The sequence below is a fragment of the Patiria miniata genome, unplaced genomic scaffold, assembly GCF_015706575.1.
Source record: "Patiria miniata isolate m_02_andy unplaced genomic scaffold, ASM1570657v1 HiC_scaffold_5, whole genome shotgun sequence".
Lineage (NCBI taxonomy): Eukaryota > Metazoa > Echinodermata > Asteroidea > Valvatida > Asterinidae > Patiria > Patiria miniata.
In genome coordinates this window covers 3,050,320-3,072,935 of record NW_024037072.1, presented here as the reverse complement: position 1 = coordinate 3,072,935, position 22,616 = coordinate 3,050,320, and the positions used below count along the sequence as shown (strand labels likewise).

General features: G+C 41.2%; 3 protein-coding genes across 3 annotated transcripts; all 3 read left to right on the top strand.

Moving 5' to 3' along the window:
• Positions 1 to 1,023: 1,023 nt before the first annotated feature.
• On the top strand, positions 1,024 to 6,102 carry LOC119742053 (melanocortin receptor 4-like). The gene is made up of 2 exons (XM_038218070.1): positions 1,024 to 1,849; positions 2,312 to 6,102. The coding sequence occupies exons 1-2, from the start codon at positions 1,713 to 1,715 to the stop codon at positions 3,264 to 3,266; spliced, it is 1,092 nt and encodes a 363-aa protein (XP_038073998.1). The 5' UTR covers positions 1,024 to 1,712; the 3' UTR covers positions 3,267 to 6,102.
• Positions 6,103 to 7,901: 1,799 nt separating this feature from the next.
• LOC119740408 (melanocortin receptor 4-like) lies at positions 7,902 to 10,364 on the top strand. The gene is made up of 2 exons (XM_038215702.1): positions 7,902 to 8,301; positions 8,910 to 10,364. The coding sequence occupies exons 1-2, from the start codon at positions 8,294 to 8,296 to the stop codon at positions 9,844 to 9,846; spliced, it is 945 nt and encodes a 314-aa protein (XP_038071630.1). The 5' UTR covers positions 7,902 to 8,293; the 3' UTR covers positions 9,847 to 10,364.
• A 3,558-nt stretch (positions 10,365 to 13,922) lies between these two features.
• Positions 13,923 to 22,123, top strand: LOC119741721 (G-protein coupled receptor 6-like). Its single transcript, XM_038217590.1, has 2 exons — positions 13,923 to 14,192; positions 20,224 to 22,123. The coding sequence occupies exons 1-2, from the start codon at positions 14,185 to 14,187 to the stop codon at positions 21,158 to 21,160; spliced, it is 945 nt and encodes a 314-aa protein (XP_038073518.1). The 5' UTR covers positions 13,923 to 14,184; the 3' UTR covers positions 21,161 to 22,123.
• The last annotated feature ends 493 nt before the right edge of the window (positions 22,124 to 22,616 follow it).

The following is a 22,616-nucleotide window of genomic DNA, read 5'->3' as shown; positions in this document are numbered from 1 at the left end:
AAAAATTGACGAACTAACAAATCATTTGTCATGGATGACACCAAATCCCTATCCACTTGATCAACCTAAATTACTACATTCGTACTTTTCAACACAAACAAGCCAGTTGACGCTCTGCACCAAATGTTGCCATAACCACCCAATATCTCAACAAAAGACACACTTTCTGTTACAATTCTTTAAGCCCATCCCGTATCTTCTAAAATTGAGGTGTGTTGGTGTGTAGTGGGTGCTCTAACATTGCATACTCTTTGTGGACCTGTGAACAAAAGAGGTCCACATGATGCACGAAGTGTGAATGGTTTTCTGGATTCGTCCACACAACATTTCGCCCTCTATGAAAAACAGGTTTAGAGGCATTTTGGAGTTATAGTTATAGGCCTAATAAATATTTATGTGTAGACCGTAAAGGGAGAACCGCAGATCCTTTGTTGTTATCGAGAGTTCATCTTTCCTTGAAAACGGTTCTCATGTTTGGGTTTGTGTGGCTTAGTCTATAGGAAAGCGTTATATTATAGGGAAAAAGGGAAAGACTATACCTTGTGCTCGAGAGTCATGTAAAACAAGACTGTGTGTACGTGATGGTGATGTGAATAAAACATCGTATCTGTTTAATATTCGCCATATGTTCATAGGCCTTAATCCTTGTCTTCAGACGAGCAAATTACAATGCCACCTTCATCCCTTGATTATGATAAATTCAAGGATATTAAAATGTTTTCCCCAGTACTCTTATTTATTTATTTATATGTTCAATTTGTAGGCCTATGCCCAAACAGTTAAATAGTAGTTTCCATTGTGGCCCTGAATACATAACAAATTGTTAAATAATGGACAAGTAAAACTCATTAGGAAAAATACATTGTTGAAATATACCACGAACATAATATTTAGAAATGCAAGTAATCAACCATACGAGAACCTAAGTGCGTATCTTCCATCCATACATCGTAAGGGTGCGTGATGTGATTGGTTAAAACGATGTGTGCTGCAAAAATAAAAAAAATAAAAAAAGATAAAAAATACGCTGCCGCTTCCTGTCTTTTGTGACAAGGGAGTATACATTTTGTAATTGGGTAGGGTTATCTCATTGTCGGTGATTTTATGCAAACTTATCAGATTTCTCCAGATGTGATCGAGTAAATTTCCAAGTTCTATGTTTAGTCCTCGTCTTCAATAGATTGATTGAACCAACAGTAGCAAAGGAATGTCCAATCGTGTCACTTGGTTTGATTGACAGCTCTTGTTGGTATACTTTCGGCTTAAAAAGTCGTCATCGGCAAACAGTAATCTAATAAAACTGCTATTGTTGAATAGGACATTGCTAGTATAGCACTTAACAATAAACTACTTTTTCAATACAAACACGCTACCAAGTGCATTGACGAATGTCTGGTAGTTAAACTCGCTAAGTTTTGGGAGGGCAAGACAAACTCAAAATCCGAACTCGGATCCAACTGTGTGGTTTTTATGGCGTATACTAAATGAATTGGGAGGCATTGAACGGCATTGCACGAGTAAACTGCATGACACTGTGACCAAGATGTATGTATCGTGAGTAATTTGCATAAGGAACTTCGCTTCCGCTTTATTTCTCTATTAATTTGTACACATTTATGCATGTTTATGCATTCAATATGCCATAAGGTTTCTTCTTTGGGTTTAAGGACATAAATAATACATTAATCGTATAATTTCATATCTCTCCTTTCATGTTGAGCCACAAGGTTTCATTCGATGTTTTGGTTGCGAGAGATCGACTCGCTACTTCAGTTTCTTCCCATTTTCGACTTAATCATTTCGACGAAGTTTGTTTTCGGATTTGCCCTGTGGACCAAATTGTATGTAGGTACGTAATTGGCAACATCGACTTTGACTTGAATTTCACTTATTGTTTAGTTCTACGCTTTGTAACTAGCAGTGTGTGACAAGACATCTGAAATGGTGCTAACAAGGGACATTACTACATTATCACAACACGGTTAAGGGTGGTTATATATACAGGCCTCACACCTGCATGTAATCATTTTGTCATGAGATTCAGATTTTGATGGATACCACTGGAATAACCAATCAAAAAATGATTTGGTTTATGTAACTTTGTCCAGAAAAAAAGACATTGGCATTAGTATATATGCTTGGGAATGGTTCCAAAAACATCATAATTGTTATTTTTATAATACCAACGGTAGAATTTAATATTACCAAAAACGTTTCACAAGCATACGTTGACATGTTCCATTTTACCACACGTCAATTGGTAAGGTCGCTTAAATTAGGTGTTATTGATCATGTTGTTTTATCTGTGCAGGCAATCGACAATGGGTTCTACCTTGATCACCGTAATCAATTATGCTGCTGGTGTTATTGCAGTCCTGGCTGTGTTGGAGAATCTGCTGGTGATGGTGGTGTTAGCCAAAACCAGCCATCTCCGCATCAAGTACTTCGCCTTCGTCTTTAGTATCGCCCTGGCCGACCTGGTGTTTTCTGTGATGGCAATTGCCTTTTCAATAAACAGGGCACGATTATTTTCTGCCCTTCTCCAGTCGAGTTTCTTCGTTTCCGTACTGACGATTTTAGCAGTGGCTGTGAACCGCTACCTGGCACTGACGATCTCGCCGCCCTCTCGCTATGACGCGTTGGTGACGCGATGCCGCCTGGTAGTGGTTTGCCTTCTACTTTGGTGTTTCTCCCTTGCACTTCACTTGTTGGTTATCTTTGTGGCATCTAACGAGGTTCGCTTGATTCTATCAGCGTGGTTTAGATCTCCGTTAATACTCGCTGTGTGGATCGTGACCGCTGTGCTGTACCGCTTCGTCTTCAGAAAGATCAAGAGCTACGTTCCCCCGCTTGCATCAAGCCCAGGTCTCTCCATCCCTGATGATTCAGAACAGGCCGCTACTCGTGTTCGTCAGACCCGTCGCCTGTTGGTCACTTTCTCCATCATTCTTGTGACATCATTCATTTGTTGGATCCCTTACAACATCGGCCAGATAATTAAGTATTTCATCGAAACTGGTCAGAGCACAATCTCCGACGATATCTACAATAGCTACAACACGATTGCCGCTTGTGTTTATTGTCTGTCTCCAGCTATCAACCCGCTAATCTACTGGTGGCGTTTGGATGGTTTCAGGCAGGGCTTCAAAGAACTGTCCTGTTGCTGTCTGCTTCAGAAACCAGAACAACTTGTGGAAACGGTTGATGGTAACGAAGACCGGCAAAATACCGAATCCACGCATTGGATAAAAAATGACAACAAATAGTTTGTTGAGTGTCGCCTGACTTGCCTCATAATTTGGTTATTTTTCTTCATATAATGTTTCAATTCTATCACCATTTGATTTCCGCCGGTATCTTGCTGGAGTTCGTAGTCGTGTATATATACATGTTTTATGTTTGCGCACATAATTTCTATCAACATCTACAAAGAAACATCAGTGACAATCATTTTGCCCGCACGAGGAATCGATTTTTGTTCCCTCAAATATGCTCCTCTTTTTTGAACGAAGCTCGTGCAAATTCCTGTTTAAGCACAAAGTCCTCTATCGCAAAAAAAAGTCAAAGCTGTGGAGGTAAATCAAAAATAAGTTTTAATTCGTCTAACATTACACGCAGTACTTTAGTTTTGGGAGTGGTGTTCTCGGATGTAGTCTCGGTGTTCCATAGGACGCCCGCCGACTTTCATAAGTCACACGCCAACGCTCAAAAGGTAGCAAGAGCTGACTTGCAAAACGTCACCCACTTTGCAAATGTCATCGCTTTGCAGTATGCGGATTGTGTATAGTATGGTGTACTATTGACGACACACTGCGACGGCACGATGGCTCCGTTGCGTCGTGCCGTCGTCCGTCGCATCGTCCTTCCCATCTTGTTGTGTGTAAACGTCGCTCCTTCCGTCGCCCGTCACGTCGCACCGTCGTATGTCGCGTCGGTTCAGTGCGTGACATCGCGTTGCTGAATGAGAACCTGTTCCGGACGCTGATTTAGGGCGCAATTCAAATATGACTCAGCAACTTTTGAATTGAAATCGAGATCCTAGAATTGATTTCTCGGAATACACAGAGCTAAAGCTCCACCAATTTAGCAGCGGCGTAGCCAGGGTTCTTATCCTACCCCCCCCCCCCCCCCCCCGTAGCTACGCCGCTGCAAGTTGTTAAGCGCCCGTCTTTAGATTTGAGGACTTTTGTTGCTTCAAACGAAACAAATCCACAAATGACAAATGATCTATACTCTACCTTAAACGTGGGCGTTTCATAATGGCAACATGCATGGTGCAATGTTGTGTCTATAACCTTCTTGTAACATGGAACAGTCGTTTATTACAATAGACATCCACAATGCGGCTTTGTCCTCGCTCGTCTGATCTGCGAAAGGAGCGAAGCGAGAAGACATTTTCTAATTTGCGGACGGATGACATCAGTCCTGTATTCGATAATCAAGCGAAATAACCGACAGGGCAGCAAACCGGCCACTGAAAAATTCGGACAAGGGGGAGTATGGCACGCCAAAGCTGCCTTCAATAGTTCATATCACTCCACTGTCAGACTCATTCCATTCGGCAAACTCATTTCATTCGGTAAACTCATCAGTCCATTCGGCAAACTCATCATTCCATTCGGCAAACTCATCATCCATTCGGCAAACTAATAATTCCATTCGGCAAACTAATAATTCCATTCGGCAAAATCATCATTCAATTCGGCAAACTCATCATTCCATTCGGCAAACTCATCATCCATTCGGCAAACTAATAATTCCATTCGGCAAACTCATCAGTCCATTAGGCAAACTAATAATTCCATTCGGCAAAATCATCATTCAAATCGGCAAACTCCCATCATTCCATTCGGCAAACTCATAATTCCATTCGGCAAAATCATCATTCAATTCGGCAAACTCATCATCCATTCGGCAAACTAATAATTCCATTCGGCAAACTCATCAGTCCGTTAGGCAAACTAATAATTCCATTCGGCAAAATCATCATTCAATTCGTCAAACTCATCATTCCATTCGGCAAATACATTCGGTCAACTCATCACTCCTTTCGGCGAATTTATAACTCCTTTTGGCGAAATAATGATTTCATTTGGCAATTTTATCAATCCGTTCTGCAAATTCGCTATTTCCTGGAGGTAATCATCATTTCATTCCGCAAAATCCTCATGTTTATTCGGCGAGTACATCATTTCATTCAGCGAATTCCATATTAAATTCGGCAAATCCCACTTTTTATTCGGCGAATTCATCAGGATGAATAAATCCGGCGGGAAAAAAATGATGAAATCTGAATTTTTAATGAAATAATGAATTCACAGAATAAGGCGATCAAATTGATGAATGGAATGATAAAATTGCCGAATAAAGTGGTGAACTAGAAAAAGGAATTCGCAGGAAAGAACGAGGAATTCAAAGCAAAAATATGATGAGTTTGCCGAATGGAATGGTGAGTCTGACGAATTGAGTGAAATCATTCCATCGTTTTAGACGTTTCCTTTTCTCTGCTTTTCTGATAGGCCTGAAAGTCAGGAGGTACACAGAAATTTCCAAGTGCAAAGTATGATAAACAATTATTATAATATTATCCAACCACATAATCCTAACCACTATTATATATATTCTGTGACGCAACCGAGTTTCACTGCGCTTTTCAACTTTAATTCGTTATAAATTTGGAAGTACGTGAGTTGGTCTTGCAAGCTTTGATTTTTGTGGTATTGATTGTAAATGTGGATCTAACATGAATTGAACAACACTTTTGGGTAAATTACCAGAGTTTATTTCTGTCTGTACAGCTGACGACGTCATCGAGAAATGCCATTTATGTTGTATTAACTCATCAGTCATTAAAATTTATTAAGTCGAGGTTGCGTTACCATAATTAAGGGGAGTCTTTAATGTGCAAGTTTTCGTAGTTTTTAGCTTTTTATTGAGCTTAAAAGGCGTTTATTATATTGTGAATTTTTTATCTCTTTGAAGAATTGTAAGTGAATTTTGGCATTAACTAGGATTGGGCTTTTTACTAAATCAATAAGCCTCTGTACTGATGACGTCACATTTTGTTTACACGTGCACTTTCCTTTGGAGCCGGGGGGGGGGGCACGGTCCAGTGAGCACCATAGGAAAGCACACACGTAAACAAAGTATGCAGTTATCAGTACAGAGGCTTATTTGGTGCATTTTGGCGACGCGCACGAGTTTTGTCTGCCTGGTCACTTTTGAACAATGAAAACATTTGTGATGCTGCGGCGGACTGTATAATAAGCTCAGTTTTATAAACAAGCGGTCTTGTTCGTTTAGGTGAGTGCATATTAATTATTATCTCATTAGTGAATTACAAGTGCGTTTCGATTTTATATCTCCTTGGTTCATTAAATATCACTTTAATTTTTTTTCTTCAAATGGGGCTTAAAGCAGTATGGATAAGTTTAATCACAAATGTTAAATTAATATTCATCTGAGCATATTAATTTGTAATAAACTTTAATTCATTGTTTTCATTTGCAAGTTCCAAAAATGACGAGTTTACCTCGCTTTCAATTTAATATGGCTGACTCGTGAGTAAAGTCCTTAGCCTGTCTTTCGTAACTTTTCATCTGTTCTTTAATTCCAGATTTTAGGAGTAGATTTACGAACAGTACAAAATCCTTTCATTCCTGCGATTTTCTAGATTATAATGTTAGGCTGTAAAAATATACCCGTTTATATACCTTTGAACTTTCTGCCATATCGGTTCGAGTGAAGTGAGTATTTAAAACTTTCAAAATTGGTAACTAGTTTGTATTATTATACACTTGTGGTTTTTTGTTTACCTAATGCCTAGGTAGATTTATTAGTGAAGAATAAGTTGAAAATAAATCATTATTTTCTTCAAAAGATCGTTATTGCTTTTGCTTCACAGTATATTTGGGGAAGTACATTTATTTGCCGAGCAAATATCTTTGAATCTTAAAAAAATATATATTGGAAAGAACAAAAAAATATGACTTATAAATATTCTGGAGTTCGCAGTGGCGTAAATCTGTGCCGGCGTTTTGGGGAGAGGATGGGGATGACCAAAATCAAAAAAAATTGCCCGGCCGTGGAAATTCGAAAATTGGGGGGGGGCACATTAGACTAGAGGCACCCTTCAGGATATAGATACTCGCGCTTACATCAAAACGGCGCATTTTAAAAGCTTTTCTATATTTCTCCACTTTTCAGAGCTATTGAATACATTTTTGTTGTTGGGATGTTCGAAAAATACCTCAAAATCCGCATTTTTTCTTTCATCGCGAAAAAGAGGGGGGGGGGGGTGATTCAATAGCCCATCCCCCTGGTCAAAAATTGGGGGATTTATACCCCCATCCCCCCGGATTTACGCCCCTGTGAGTTCGTCATAAACCCTATCATAAAACCACCATTCGATGGTGCAGTTTATGATGACATTATACAAACATGTCAAACATACAATTTTGTATATTCACTATGTCTCCATCAATCCAAACCAAAAATGTCCAATGCAACATTCAGTCCTTCGATTATTATTAATGGACATAAACATTTTTCCTACACAGCTGTGTTACACTCAGACCTGTGGATTTCCCAAGAATGATCTTGAGTTAAATTCCGAAGTTCAATGATCAGCTCTAAAGTCTAAAATTAGATTGATTGAGCAATGGAAAATGAATGTTTACACTTGTTACGTGGCTTCAGATGCACTTGATTGATAGCACTTGAAGATGGTTTGAGTGACCTACAATCCGCGAAAACCACGTGACCTACAATCCTCCAATCAAAATATGACAAGGATTGACTGGGGTGTTATTCGGGTTAAAAATAGTTATCAGCAAATAGTAATAAAAAGCCCTGCTATCGTTCAATACGACATTTGCATATAGCCTACCATGTATGCCAGTGTTGCCTTTCTTAACGAACATTTGTTTTTCTTTAAACAATAACTTCATACAAAATGCACTACTTTTCTTTCTTTTGGTAGTCAGTTGAGTGGGTGAACTGCATAACAGAATGTACACGTATATCAGTGTATGCTCTTCACCAATGTATATATGATTAGTATCTTGGTAATTTGCCGTTGACCTTCGAGCCGGATTGCATACTTTGTACACATTTCATGCGAGTAAATGCATTCAGGGTTTGATGACAGAATATAGCATGAATTTCATATCCCTCTTCGAGCTGAAACGTATTTGATGTTCAAGATTGCGAGACGACTCTCTGCTTCAGTTTCTTCCAGTTCTTTGACCAATCATCTAGGAGGCTGTGTTTTTCTTTTGGACTTGCTCGGTAGATGACACTGTAAGTACGTTAAGAATTATTTTATTCATTGCTCAGGTCTACGCTTCGCAGTGTTTATTATAGGACAATTCGAAATGACGCAACAACATTGTTATACGTGACGCTTGTTGCCCCATATTATTATTTTATTAATTATTTCTGATCATGAAACCAAGGATTCTTGAGAAAGCGCCTTGGACACTGTAGCAGAGAGAGGACAATGAGAAGAAATTACAGATTTATAGGGTGGGAGGAAAACACCAGAACAATATTCTTAGGAAAACCCACGGAATCGGGTAGGGACTGAAAACCCAATCAAAATTGGCCCAGGTGGGATTCGAACCCAGGTCACAGCGGTGAGGAAAGTACAGTTAACCAACCCTACACCCTGATATGCTGTATCCATGTGTACCTGTATCTGATCGCTTGAACTTGAGATTCACATCCCAAGTAGAAGTTCTACTTGGATAACTGATCAGGATATGAGTTTGTTATTATAATTTTGTCTAGGAAAAGCTTTGCCGGTATAGTCAATGGGTTCACCGGCAAAACAAATTCCGTTTTACAGGCCATTAATTTTATTTTTGTAAGATCGCTAAGGTGTTGTTGACCTTGTTTTATTTTTGCAGGTTATCAACGATGGCTTCTACCTTGAGCACTATAATCACGTATTCTGCAGCTGTGATTTCAGGCCTGGCTGTGTTGGAGAATCTGCTGGTAATAGTGGTGCTAGCAGCAACCAGCCATCTCCGCATCAAGTACTTCACCTTCGTCTTCAATCTCGCCCTGGCCGACCTGGCGTTTGTTGCGATGCTAATTGCCTTTTCCCTAAACCGGGCACGAGTTCTTCTTGCCCTTCTTCAGGCGTTTTTGTTCGTTTCCGAGCTGATGATTTTAGCAGTGGCTGTGCACCGTTACCTGGCACTGACTATCACGCCGCCCTCTCGCTATGACGCGTTGGTGACGCGATGCCGCCTGGTAGTGGTTTGCCTTCTCCTTTGGTGTTTCTCCCTCGCACTTCACTTGCCGATAATCTTGGTGGCATCTGACGAGGTTCGCTTGATTCTATCAGCGTGGTTTAGACCTCCGTTAGTACTCACTGTGTGGATCGCGACCGCTGTGCTGTACTTCTTCGTCTTCAGAAAGATCAATAGATATACATGTATTACCACGATTCCATCATCAAGCCCAGTTGTCCGCACCGATGACACGGAACCGGCCGCCCCTCGTGTTCTTCAGACCCGTCGCCTGTTGGTCACTTTCTCCATCATTTTGATAACATCATTCATTTGTTGGACCCCTTACAACATCGGCCAGATAATGGAGTATTTCATCAAAACTGGTCAGAGCACAATCTCCGAAGAAACATTGAATAACTACAACACGATTGCCGCTTTGGTTTATTGTTTGTCTCCAGCTATCAACCCGCTAATCTACTGGTGGCGTTTGGATGGTTTCAGGCAGGGCTTGAAAGCACTTTTCTGTCGCTGTCTGCTTCAGAATCAAGATCTCGGAGAAACGGTTGACGGTAACGAAGACCAGCAAAATACCGAAACCATTATGTAGAAAAATAACCCAAAAAATAATGTTTGTTGATTGTTGACTCCAATTTGACGATTATTTCTCATGCTATCCATACCATGATTCAATTCTTTCATTTCATTCGGTGTTCTGGTGGAGTTCGTAGGCTTGTACACACGCTTTATGTGTTTGCGCACATATTACCAACAAAATCAGCAAACAAACATCAGAGACAATAATTTTACCCGCACGAGGAATTAGTTTTTCCCCTCAAATTATGTTCTTGTGTTTTTTGTTTTGTTTTGTTAACGAAGCTCCTGCTTCGGGACTTCTTCCTCTATCGCAAAAAGATAAAGTCAAAACTGTGACGTCATCAAAATATGTTTTAATTCGCCTGACATTACACGCGGTAGTTTAGTTTTCGGACTGGTGTTCTCGGATGCAGTCTTGATGTTTCAAATGCCCCGCCCTGCAAAAAGGACGCTGGGATAGGCTGATGAATTTACGCTCTGATAGACCTTTCTGCACTTGGTTGGCAAACTGCATTTTTTGGCCAACCACGGCCTGCAAAACTATGGAAGGTCCAACACTGCAAAAATGAAGAAGAGTTATTACAGATCACCAAAATATTATTTGATACTTGAAAATATAACATTTTCAACAAAGCTACAAAATAATTCCAACGTATGCCTTTTTGCTATGTGTTGATGGCGTTATGAGGACTTTTTTTGGAAAAATATGTTGCCAACAACGGCTTCAATTTATGCGCTTACGGCAGCCCATACAAAATGGCGCCAATGTTTACAAACAAAAGAAAGGCCTATAGGATAGATTTTGCGCGACCTGTGACCTGTGACCTGCAAGTCATCACAGCCATGACCAGGCAAGGGTTTTAAACGGCCGCTTAAGACCGAGTCACTAGTCTTTTTTCCCTTTGGGGTTTTTTTGGGTTAAAAAGCGTAATAATGTAGGAAAATTTGTACAACTTTTAATAAATCGTCAAATTTGAGGCATATAAGTCATGTTTTTAAAAAAATGGTTTTGTTTATATCAAGATATTTCCTCCACAAATCGTGTTTAAAAGTTTGGTAAAAACGTTTTGATAATATCACTTTAATATAACCAATAAAACGTCAAATTTGAGGCATTTAAATCTCGTTATTGAAATGTTTTTTGGGGTATATATCGTGACATTTCCTTCATAAATCCTGTTTAAAAGATTTGGCAATAACATTTTGACAATATCACTTTAACATACCTGATAAAACGTCATATTTGAAGCATTTAAATCACGTTATCAAAATGGTTTTGTATATGTCTCATGATATTTCCTCCATCAATCCTGTTAAAACAGTTGGTAACAAAGTTTTGATAATATTGCTTGAACAGACCTGATAAAACGTCAAAATAATGTTAGGCATTTAAATCAAGTTATTAAAATGTGTTTTTTTTTAAATTTATATCATCAGGTCATTTCTATATAGTCATTCAAATGTTATTTTTGATTGCTTTATATAATATAACATATAACATCGTCCTATAACATGGCGGTGCGTACGTCGCTGCGCTGTTGCTATGCCAACATGGGGGTATTCGATACGATCTATTATTAGGCGCTTGTGGTATCTTTGTTTCTTGTTTGCTTATTGTAGGGATGTTCCACACAGGCCCGTATTAAGAGTTTCGTAGGCCCTAGGCACCGTAGGCCCTACTCCGCCCTTGCCACCGGCACCAAATTCAGCGTACAAATCACTGTATAAATCCAGCCAGGCCAAATTGGTATGGGTCCTAGCTCTGAAAGCCTGTTGGCACCAAAGGCGTCAAACACTTCTCAGAAGTGAGGGTACAAACATGTGTATCCTGATGAGAGCTAATTCGAGTACGAAGCCTAAACGAAGTGGAAGTGCCCGGCGAAAAAAATGGATTCTAGATGCTCTGGGTGCGTTCTGAGGAAATGTGACAAGGTCTTAGCTAAAGATCCTCATTTAAACATCATTTTTGAGTTTGGAGTCATTGCATCAGCTATTCTGAGCTACAGAATCAAATGTAGGCTACAATTATTTATTCAGAGAATTATTTATTCAGAGAACGACATGTCCCCCCCAACCGATCGAAGCCCAGAACGACAGACTTTACACGTAAATTATATACGTGGGGCCTGCTGTACAGCGTCAGTTGGTGAAATCGAAAATTCTGAGAGAGACCCTAGCATTTAAAAAAAAAAACTTTTCTGTGCGCGTGGTTGTGGTGTGGGTAGGCCTGTGTCTTTTATGGCACACTGCGGTATTTTCGTTGGCCCCCGAATTGTTCATAGGCCCCCGGATTTTTCGTAGGCCCTAGGCACAGTGCCTACTGTGCCTTTCTGATAATCTCCACACGATAGCAGAGAAGACACTGTCCTCGACAACATTCTAAATTAGAATCGTATATGCCAACGGTGTGCATGCGCGTGCGGCCGGGCTAAACAGCCGTTTGGTGGCGTAACTATACGGGCCCTCCCCCAGCGGAGGTACGTGCCCCGAGCGGTGTCTTTCCGGGTGTCCTCCCCCTCCATTTTAAAGACTTGAATTGCACACACACCATGTGTACGTTGCCCTCAGTGCCCTCTTGCAAAATTGGTGCACCCCAAGTGCCCTATAGCAGCTTAGTCCTAGTGTCGCAGCCCCGACTCCGAGTCCGCCTCATTTTGTTTATCATAAAACACTAAAAAAAAAAACCAAGTAACTTACATTTTATATATATATGAATAACAATACTTCCAGTGATAAACATACAATTGAAAATCTATCGGTTTGCATTTTTTCAGGAGAAAATTAGCGTCACGTGACCACAACATGCGATTTGATGGAGGGGGACGTTCACCCCATTGTCTTCCCGTGCTATTTCTATTTCTCCTTTTTTTTCCCTGACATACAAAGGCATTTCATATAATCGTATATGTGGGCTTTTAAAACATTATTGCATATTTTTTTTTCAACCATTTAAAACTGGCCACGTGACGGGCTGTCGATCGTTAGGAATGGGTAAACTTGTGTCTTAGGTATGTTAAGTTTATGTATGTTTAGCAGTAGGAACAGCCAAAGGATCTTAAAACGCTTTTTTGCACATAACTTCGACTATAATACCCGTTTACGAACAGCACCTTTAAGCGTCAAATTTTGTTTCCCCCCTCAACCTTTCGAGTGTTCCCCCCCCCCCCATACCCCCTTTCCCTGTCTGTACATATCACGTGATTCGGGGCAAGCCTTATGCTAGTGTAAGCTGTAAAAATATATACACCTTCATTATCTTGCACCATTTAGCCAACAGGGGGCGCTGTTCAAAGGTTATCATTCTCAGAAACATGGCTGCTTCCAGAAAGTTATAATCTGTGTCAAACTCGTGTCATTATTTAAGCTCTGTACCCGCGCTTGAAACATAAGCCTAGATTTAATAGCTCTTTTCAATCACTCATTTTTATTTACATTCTCTTCCACTAAGGTCGAATATCTATAGCTTCCCCTGTTGATATCTTTATGATTCTTTCAAATTGCTTTGTGGTCCACACAGACAGTTCCCATAGACAGTATCTCAATTTTGTGTGGTTACACTGAGCTTGGTCGTGGAACTTAAACCACATCCTATTCCTAGAACTTACTGTCACATGTTTAATGGACTTACACACAATCCGTATGCTTCATTACTGTATTTAATCAGCCCATTTTCCCCTAAAGTCTTCAATGTGTGTGTCTCTCTCTTCTGAACTTCCACCAGAACCAACTCTCTGTCAAGAAACATTAGTCTGTGTGCCAATAAACCTCATAGACCCGATTATCCTTGTCAGTAGCTTTATTTCTTCAGAGTCACTTCTACATGTCCGCTCTGGCTACCTACGTGGACACATTTTGTCTAAATCCTTTTTCACATCAGTATAGTAACCACGTCTCTATAGGGCTGGTTAATTTATACCCTATATGTCCTGTGTTACACTAGCAACCACACCTCCAGGGTCTGGTGTTTTTGTGCCAGAGCCGTATATAGAGTTGCGATAACTTCATACTGTTGAGCCAATGGCCGTTCATTATGTGTATGTACAGTGCAGCGTCCGACTATTGTGTACGAATTATATATGTGCACTGATGCATTATCAGAGGCCATTTGGTTTATCTAAAACGAAAGAACAGTTAACCTTCGAGCCTTATTGCCTTCGGTATGCCATTCCTCTAGCAGTTTTATGGCGAAAATAAAACATTCATAGTATGAATTTCGGATCCCTCTTCTAGCTAAAACGTATTTGATGTTCAACTTAGGTACGTTGCGAGACAACGCACTGCTTCAGTTCTGTCCAGTTCTTTGACCAATCACCACGGAGGCTAGGTTTTTCTTTTTGGATTTGCCCGGTAGATGACACTGTAAGTACGTTAAGATGGCAGCATCGACACTGACTTGAATTTATTCCATTTATTGTTCGGGTCTATACGCTTTGCATTGTATGATATGGGACAATTTGAAATGACGCAGTAACAGTGTTATGTATTGCTTGTAGCCCCTAAAATATTATTGGCTGTTTCAGCAACTTGCCGAAACTAAGTTTTGTTCGTTTGTTGCGATTGTGAAGTTTAGGACACTTTTCACCATGGTTGTCTACTTGTTAGTTGTTTGTTATTTAACATTCTGAACAAACAAACAACCGCCATAATCATGTCGTAGACAGATTGCAGGTTTTTTTGACGGAAATCTGGGGTTAACTAGTAAAAAAAATACAACCCCTTTATGCACGTCAATGGGTGCATACCTATATGTTCCCCAATGACGATGACCCGCGAAATCCTTACCCTATAACCCTAACCCTACTCCTAACCCTAGTCTAAGGATTTCGGGGCCGGGGAACAGGTATTGGGGAACATATGTATTGGGGAACATTGGGTAGACACCCACGTCAATGCGTCTCATGGCGGGATAGGGGTTGTGGTAGTTTTGTTTACCCAGCCAACACGTAACTCGCGGTTAGAAAATCGCATTTTCCACCATGAAAAACTTTCAAAAATTACTTAAGGTTGGAAAGGTATTTTGAAATAAAAAAATAATGCTCCAGACAGTAACATGACCACAATTTACACAGAAATCATAATCTTCACAATTAGCGTATATCTCCCATGCTTCGAGCATTATTGGCTGTTTGGGCACATTGCCGCAACAGCCTTTGTTTTCGTTTTTACCCCGATAATTTTTTCCCCATAGCATTTGTCCACTTTTTTTCTGTCTCCGGCACTTTGGGCACTTAAATCAATCCGATTCATGCCTCTATACTTGGCGAACACTTAGACCTGAGCACCTGTAGATGTGTGCCTAACATTGACGTCACATTAAATGTGCATAGTTTGAAACCCTATATCTCCAGAGCTACAGGTCCGATTGGGTTCAAAGTTGGTATGTACCTAGACCGGGATGCATGTGTTATAGGTGAAAAAGGAAGTGACGTCATGATGACGTCATCACTGGTCATATGGCGTTACGTTAAAGATTAATATATTTAATCTTTGAAAATCTATATTAAATCAGCTGTGAAAGACCTGAACATGACCCACGTATTTCGGGGAAGGCCGCGTGGTCGTGACCAACCAGGATCAGGCTTGACTCCTGTAGATGCATCCACGGCAAGCTTGAGGGCGGTGTGTGCTGGGGTGTTGCTAGGGAGTCGACGAATGTGCCCGAAGATGGAGTGACGCCGTGATTATAATGCAGCGAATATCCTCCAGCCTAGTTTTCTGAGAGATGGCCTCGTTGGTGATGAAATCAGACCATCTCACCCCAAGTATGCGGCGTTGACAACGCATATTGAAAGCTTGAAGTCTACGTCCATCCTTCTTGAGCAGCGTCCATGTCTCAGATCCATATAAAAGGATCGGTATGATACAGGAGGTGTAGATCCGGGTTTTGGTACAGAAAGTGAGCCGTTTGTTTCTCCAGACACGATCCAGCTGGCCCATGGTTACAGAAGCCGTACCAATTTAACGATGGATATCATGTGAGGAGTATCCATTAGAGTGAATGTCGCATCCAAGATATGTAAATTTCTCCACTGCATCAACTGCCTGCCTTGCCACAGTGATGGAATCGGGGGATGGTCCTGAACCAGTGTTTTGGATCTTGGTCTTGGCCCAGGAAATATGCATACCCATGGTAGCAGCCTCTTCCTCAAACCTTAGAAGCTTGGATGACCACTGGTTGGGGTTAACTCTGAAGAGAGCCGCGTCATCTGCGTAATCCGGTTCCTAAATTACCCTGACACCTATCAATGATCCAGTCGATGCCGCGACTAGAAGAGTGTAGGAGCAAGGATACATCCCTGATGAACTTCTGAAGATGTTGAAAAGGCTTGAGACACGTCATTGCCAAGCCGAACTCTTGATGTAGTGCCGTTGTGGAGATCCTTGATAAGGTTGAGTAGAAAGGGGGTGTTCCGGAGGCCGCCACAGCCTTCCACATAGCGCTCCTGTCTACGGAGTCAAATGCAGCCTTGATGTCAATAATATAGGCCACATTGAAGAGTCTCATGAATCTGCGATGGAGTTCCGAGAGAAGCCATAGAACAAGCACGGTATCCATGGTTGAGCGGCTGTAGGATACGACTGGAGACTGGCTTCCAGCCAGTCAGGGATTGAGCAACTTTGGATTGAAGAAACAGAACAACGCCTTGTCTTCGGTTCGGAGTACAATACGTGGTACGTGGTGTATTCATTGATAGAAGCAGATCCACTACCTGGAATGCGCGTTTCAGTGACCCCGCCGATGTCAATAAAGTATCGTACAAGCTCGCTCACGACAACTCCTGGATAGCCCTGGTGGCACATGGTGAGGACTTCCAGGTGGCGATTCGGAGAGACGAGCGCATATCAAGTGCCCCGAGGTAGTTCCAACAATCGGTCTGACACCGTCCAGAGAAGGGCTTGAGGAGGCAGACGTCATACGATCATGTCGCAGGTTAACTGGTCGTGCGTGATGTGGTACTACGGGGCGAGGAAAAGCGGGGACACTAACCCTGGTGTTATGATAACTGTTCATGGTGGTTTGGGTGGTGCCCCTTGGTACTCCGTCTGCTTGGGACAGGGGAGACGTGGAGCGCAATGATGAGAGTCCACAGATGGGTGACCAGTGTGCAGCCCCCATTACTCTGGAGAGTCGTTGGGCCGTGGAGTGGCCTCTTCCGGCTGGCCAGCTTTATCACGGCTGCTGCCCCGTTCTTGGTCGCCGTGCTCTCCTGATTCGAGCTGGTTGATCCCTGCCGCTGCTTGTGATATCTACAAAGCGCGCCAGACATCCATGTTCTGTGGCTGGGAAGACAGTTGAGGCGTCAGCACCCACCAGAACAATCCACTCTGCTGCTGCCCAGAGCTTCGCCGTAACCCTGGCAGGGGCCCTTCGGAGTGCTATCAACCGGGCCATTTTGAACTCAGTTGAGCTCCAGGATGCAGTTTAATGTCATACCCAGGACTAAAGCGGTCAGGACCTCTAGCGGCAGGTTGATAATAATCTGAATTAAAATTGATAATCATCTGAAGAGTGTGACGAAGTTTGCTGAAATCATGTTAATGTTTGTTGTATACAACCAGCTACATGCCAAGAACAAGTTGAGGGGCAGATTCACCAGACCGGAAGTTACAATGAAAATACCTTTAAACCTTAAAAAAAGAAATTGCTGAAAAATCAACCGCGCGAGATTTAATCAAGATGATTGCTTCAAATCGCAAAGTTAATATAGCCGTCAAACATTTGGTAATGACGTTACCATGACGTCATCAAGTATCAGATTACAAGCAACCAAAGAGTTCTATACTTAATCTTTGAAAATCAATATAAAATCAACTGTGATCAGAGATCTGATTTTGATTTTAATGGGATTACATAGAATAATCCAGGATCTTATGTTTTATGTTTCACGTGACCCTTCCTTCCGGTTGAAACCGGAGGTGCAATGTTATTTGAACTTCAGGTTTGATTGGGTTGAAAGTTGGTATGTACCTAGACCGGGATGTGTTATAGATACGAATTGAAATGACGTCATAATGACGTCATCACATGACATGTGATGTCACATTAAATGGTCATTTTTCTACGCCATACATGTATATTTGCATAACTATTTGTCCACATTACTCTGTAATTTTCTACTGCACATGTAATATTGCCACAACAGCAATAGTAGTCCACAAACATACATCTAGTTCATTTGCAAATGTGTGCCGAACATAGACGTCATCATGACGTCATCACGTCTCACTTGAGGTCACAAAAAGGTGCATATTTTGAAGGTCCATATCTACAGAACTACTGGTCTGATTCGGTTGAGTTAGTATTAGGAGGCCTGCCAAATGTGGAAAAGTTCTCTAGATAATAATTTCACAGAATTTTTGGGTAATAGCTGGCCTCCATGCTAGATTAATTCTCTGAACCATAACAAACAAGATGTGGGTGGATGCCATCATTAATTTTGACCTCAAATATACCTAATTTGTATAAATCGTTAATCCCTGCAGTGCAGTATATTTGTTCCCCATATTTTGGAATATTTTGTAATTTTTAATTTTTGAAAATTTGATTTGGTGATTCTACTTATCTTTCAATAACATTTTCTAAAGCATGTAAGTGACTGAATATTGATTAGGAAATAGTAACAACCTCGTTCCCAGGGTGTCGAGCAGTACGCGCCCATCACTACCTGCTCTCTCACCCTGGTATTGGATCATTTGCATGTGCAAGATTTTTGAACACGTATGCAAATGAGGAACAGTATGGTGCCTGGATATGCGTTACATTAGCGTTTGTTTTTGTATGCGGTGTCTGGGGTAAAACAGAGTCAATTCGTCGCAGCGCGAGCACGGCGTGAGTTACGAAAAACACGATTTTTAAAATTCAACTGTAACGATCTTATCGAGACAACACGCAACATCATATGTCATATTAATATGAGCAAATTGGAAAGGAAATGAGTATTTTCGAGAAGACGTGGACGAATGATCGCGAAAACACGTACTGCATGTTGTGAATAATAGCACCAAGTACACGGTAAAAATCCATTACTAGCCATCAATTGCGGTATCGAATCAGGATACAGGAAGAAAGTTTCCTATCCAGGGCTTACTATTGGAAACGGTGTTGAAAATAAAGTGAGCACTGGGGACGAGGTTGGTTGGACATAGTAACGATCCCAAATGGCTACTATTACCCCAAAATTGCGCGCATTTACCTTGTCTCCAGATATCTTCAAGTAGTCTTGCAAAACCTTAGTATTGATGAGCTTCAAATTCACCAAGTTGCTTACCGTGGCACAGTTACCTTCTAGAAAACCTTCTGGAAAAGCATGCTCAAAATAATAAAGTTGTGATATTTAGCCCAGCAAACAGAAACGGGGAAAACGAGGTGTCTGCTAATTGGCCTAATTAGTGAAGGGTTGCCTAACGCGTAGGAGACTTAAAAAAAGTTTAAGGAAATTCCCAAAATTATTGGAAAGAAAATGAATTGAAAGAAAACACACTGACCTTGACATAAAACTTGCAAGCAATTTTTTTTATTGGGGGGGGGGGTCTATTAACTTATTCAGGTCTCCCACGTTGGGCGACCCTTCCCCTAATTTAAGCTTAGTTTTCCTATTTTTGTTTGCTGAGCTAAATATCACAATGGTATCATTGTTCACATGATTGTTTCCATAAAGTTTGAATGGGGCAACTGTGCCAGTAAGCAACCTGATGAATTTGATGCTCATCAATAATGAGGTTTGGCCAGACTCCTTGCCCAAGTTGCCCTCTTGCGGACATTAATGTGCCCCCTCGAGCACAAATGTGTCCCTCGATATGATAACAAAACTTGCCCTCAAATTGCGGATATTTTATTTTCAGTAACTATTTCCTAAAATGGTAAAGAGACTTCTGATATGAACGAGAAATATGAAAACCAAGCCCCAAAACCCTCACAATGCGCCCTGTATATAATGCGAATTAAGGGCACATAATGGCCACATAATGCGTATAGATTGCATAAAGGCCGGTTTTGAAGAGCGCCTCCTTTTTTTAAGATGGTACCAGCCCCCCCCCCCCCCCCCCCCCCCCCTCCTTCCCTCCACCCCTCAACTACCCCACCCCATCCCATCCCATTTGATTTTACGGGGTCAATTGTCGTGTGAAAAAAAACGTGTCGATATTTCAGCACGGATGAGCCAAAATAAAATGGTGGATACGCTGCTGCACCGACGGAATATGATTTTAATAATATTTTGTAGAGGAAAAAGTTTTGCCGGTATATAGGCCTAGTTGTTGGGAATGGTTTGCTAACTACGAACGGTGGAATATACCCCCAAAACGCTTCACCGGCAAAACAAGGTCCGTTTTCGCCATTAATTTTATATTGGTAAGATCGCTAAGGTGTTGTGTTGTTTTATTTGTGCAGGCAATCGACAATGAGTTCTACCTTGAGCACTATTATCACGTATTCTGGAGCTGTGATTTCAGGCCTGGCTGTGTTGGAGAATCTACTGGTGATAGTGGTGCTAGCAGCAACCAACCATCTCCGCATCAAGTACTTCGCCTTCATCTTCAACCTCGCCCTGGCCGACCTGGCGTTTGCTGCGATGCTAATTGCCTTTGCCCTACTACGGGCACGAGTTCTTCTTGCCCTTCTTCAGGCGAGTCTCTTCGTTTCCGTGCTGATGATTTTAGCAGTGGCTGTGCACCGCTACCTGGCACTGACTATCACGCCGCCCTCTCGCTATGACGCGTTGGTGACACGATGCCGCCTGGTATCGGTTAGCCTTCTCCTTTGGTGCTTCTCCCTCGCACTTCACTTGCCGGTAGTCTTGGTGGCATCTAACGAGGTTCGCTTGATCCTATCAGCGTGGTTTAGATCTCCGTTAGTACTCGTTGTGTGGATCGTGACCGCTGTGCTGTACTTCTTCGTCTTCAGAAAGATCAATAGATATACATGTATTACCACGATTCCATCATCAAGCCCAGTTGTCCGCACCGATGACACGGAACCGGCCGCCCCTCGTGTTCTTCAGACCCGTCGCCTGTTGGTCACTTTCTCCATCATTCTTGTGACATCATTCATTTGTTGGATCCCTTACAACGTCGGCCAGATAATAGAATACTTCATCGAAACTGGTCAGAGCTCAATCTCCGACGATGCATTTGATGACTACAACACGATTGCCGCTTTGGTTTATTGTCTGTCTCCAGCTATCAACCCGCTAATCTACTGGTGGCGTTTGGATGGTTTCAGGCAGGGCTTGAAAGCTCTGTTCTGTCGCTGTCTGCTTCAGAATCAAGATCTCGGAGAAACGGTTAATGGTAACAAAGACCAGCAAAATACCGAAACAATTATGTAACAAAACATCGACCAAAAAAACCCAATAAAGTGTGTTGAGTGTTGGCTCACTGTCTGACCATTATTTCACATGATGTAACCATATTATAATGTTTCAAATGTTTCACCACTTGTTTTCTAACAGTAATCTGGTTGAGTTCGTAGGCTTGTACGCATGCTTTATGATTGCACACATATTACTACTAAAATCAGCAAAGAAACATCAGAGACAATAAGTTTACGAGGAATCAACTTATCCCCTCAAATTATGTTCTTGTGATTTGGTGGGTTTTTTTTTTAGCGAAGCTTCTGCTTCGGGAATTCCTCCTCTATCGCAAAAAGACAAAGTCAAAACTTTGACGCTTATCAAAAAAATATGTTTTAATTCACCTGCAAACAGAATCTTGTCTTGTTTCCATTATTCTATAAGTGTGGCAGGGCCAAGTTTATCTGGTATATTTTTATGTATTTAATGTATAGTGTGGATTGAATAGGATTAGCTCCCCCTAGAAAAAGGAAATCTTTTTAGTGTTAACTTAGATGCCCCCCCTTTCTCGGTAGTGTGTCCCCCCTGTTTGTTTACTTTATCCCACGAGTCCCCTATACAAATCCTGCCACATGGTCAAACTTTAGTTCAGCCAGCAGATCAACAGAGACAACTTCATAATAGTATACCGGGTATATGTTCCTCCTATAGGAGTGGTGTACTGTCTTGCTTGCAGTGTGTCTTGTCTACTAGAGTCATTGATTTTCTGCCCGAGTGTATCTTAGGTCCATTAATTCACACTGTGTTGGTTTTAGGTTTTAGGGTAATAAATAAGTCTTTATTTTAATTGGTTTTTGGTTTGAAGTTTCTGTTTTTAGGTCGATTTTAGTCTTGGTTTTCGCGGTTTTGGTTTTATAATTATTTGGTAATTTTGGTTTTGATTTTCAGATCTTTTTAATAAATTCTTTTAGTCCTTTTTATTTGGTTCGAAAATTTGAATTTGTTCCTGTGTCTCTATTATTCCATTTCCTCGCGCCATTTCCTTCAAAGATCCTGACGGCTTAGTTGAAATTGAATTAGTTTTAGTGTTTTAGTGCGACTATACATAGTGTTTCATATATCCAGGTTACATAGGGAACTTAAATACGCCTGTGGTGTGTGCAGAGATAAATTTACATACCAAGAATAACTCAATTATGATTTTTTTTTTTCATCAGAAGGTTGAGATTATTATTGCCCGCTGCGGGCGTACAATACATTATGGGAAATTATATTTTGCTTTCAGGAAAAGAACGATACGTGTAAATAGTGTAGACCGTAAAACACCCCGAGGACAGACTGACAGAGGGAGAACAACCGATCCTTTGTTGTCCTCGAGAGTTCATTGTTTGTTGAACATTGTCCTCGTGTTTGAGTTTCTGTGTCTCGGTCTATATGAAAGCGTTATATTAAAGGGACAAAGAGAAAGACAATGCCTTGTCCTCGAGAGTAT

Coding starts and splice junctions, on each gene's coding strand:
- LOC119742053 (XM_038218070.1), top strand. CDS start 1,713: ATGTTGAGCCACAAGGTTTCATTCGATGTTTTGGTTGCGAGAGATCGA. Junction 1,850..2,311: donor GTGGACCAAATTGTATGTAG/GTACGTAATTGG, acceptor TTATCTGTGCAG/GCAATCGACAATGGGTTCTA.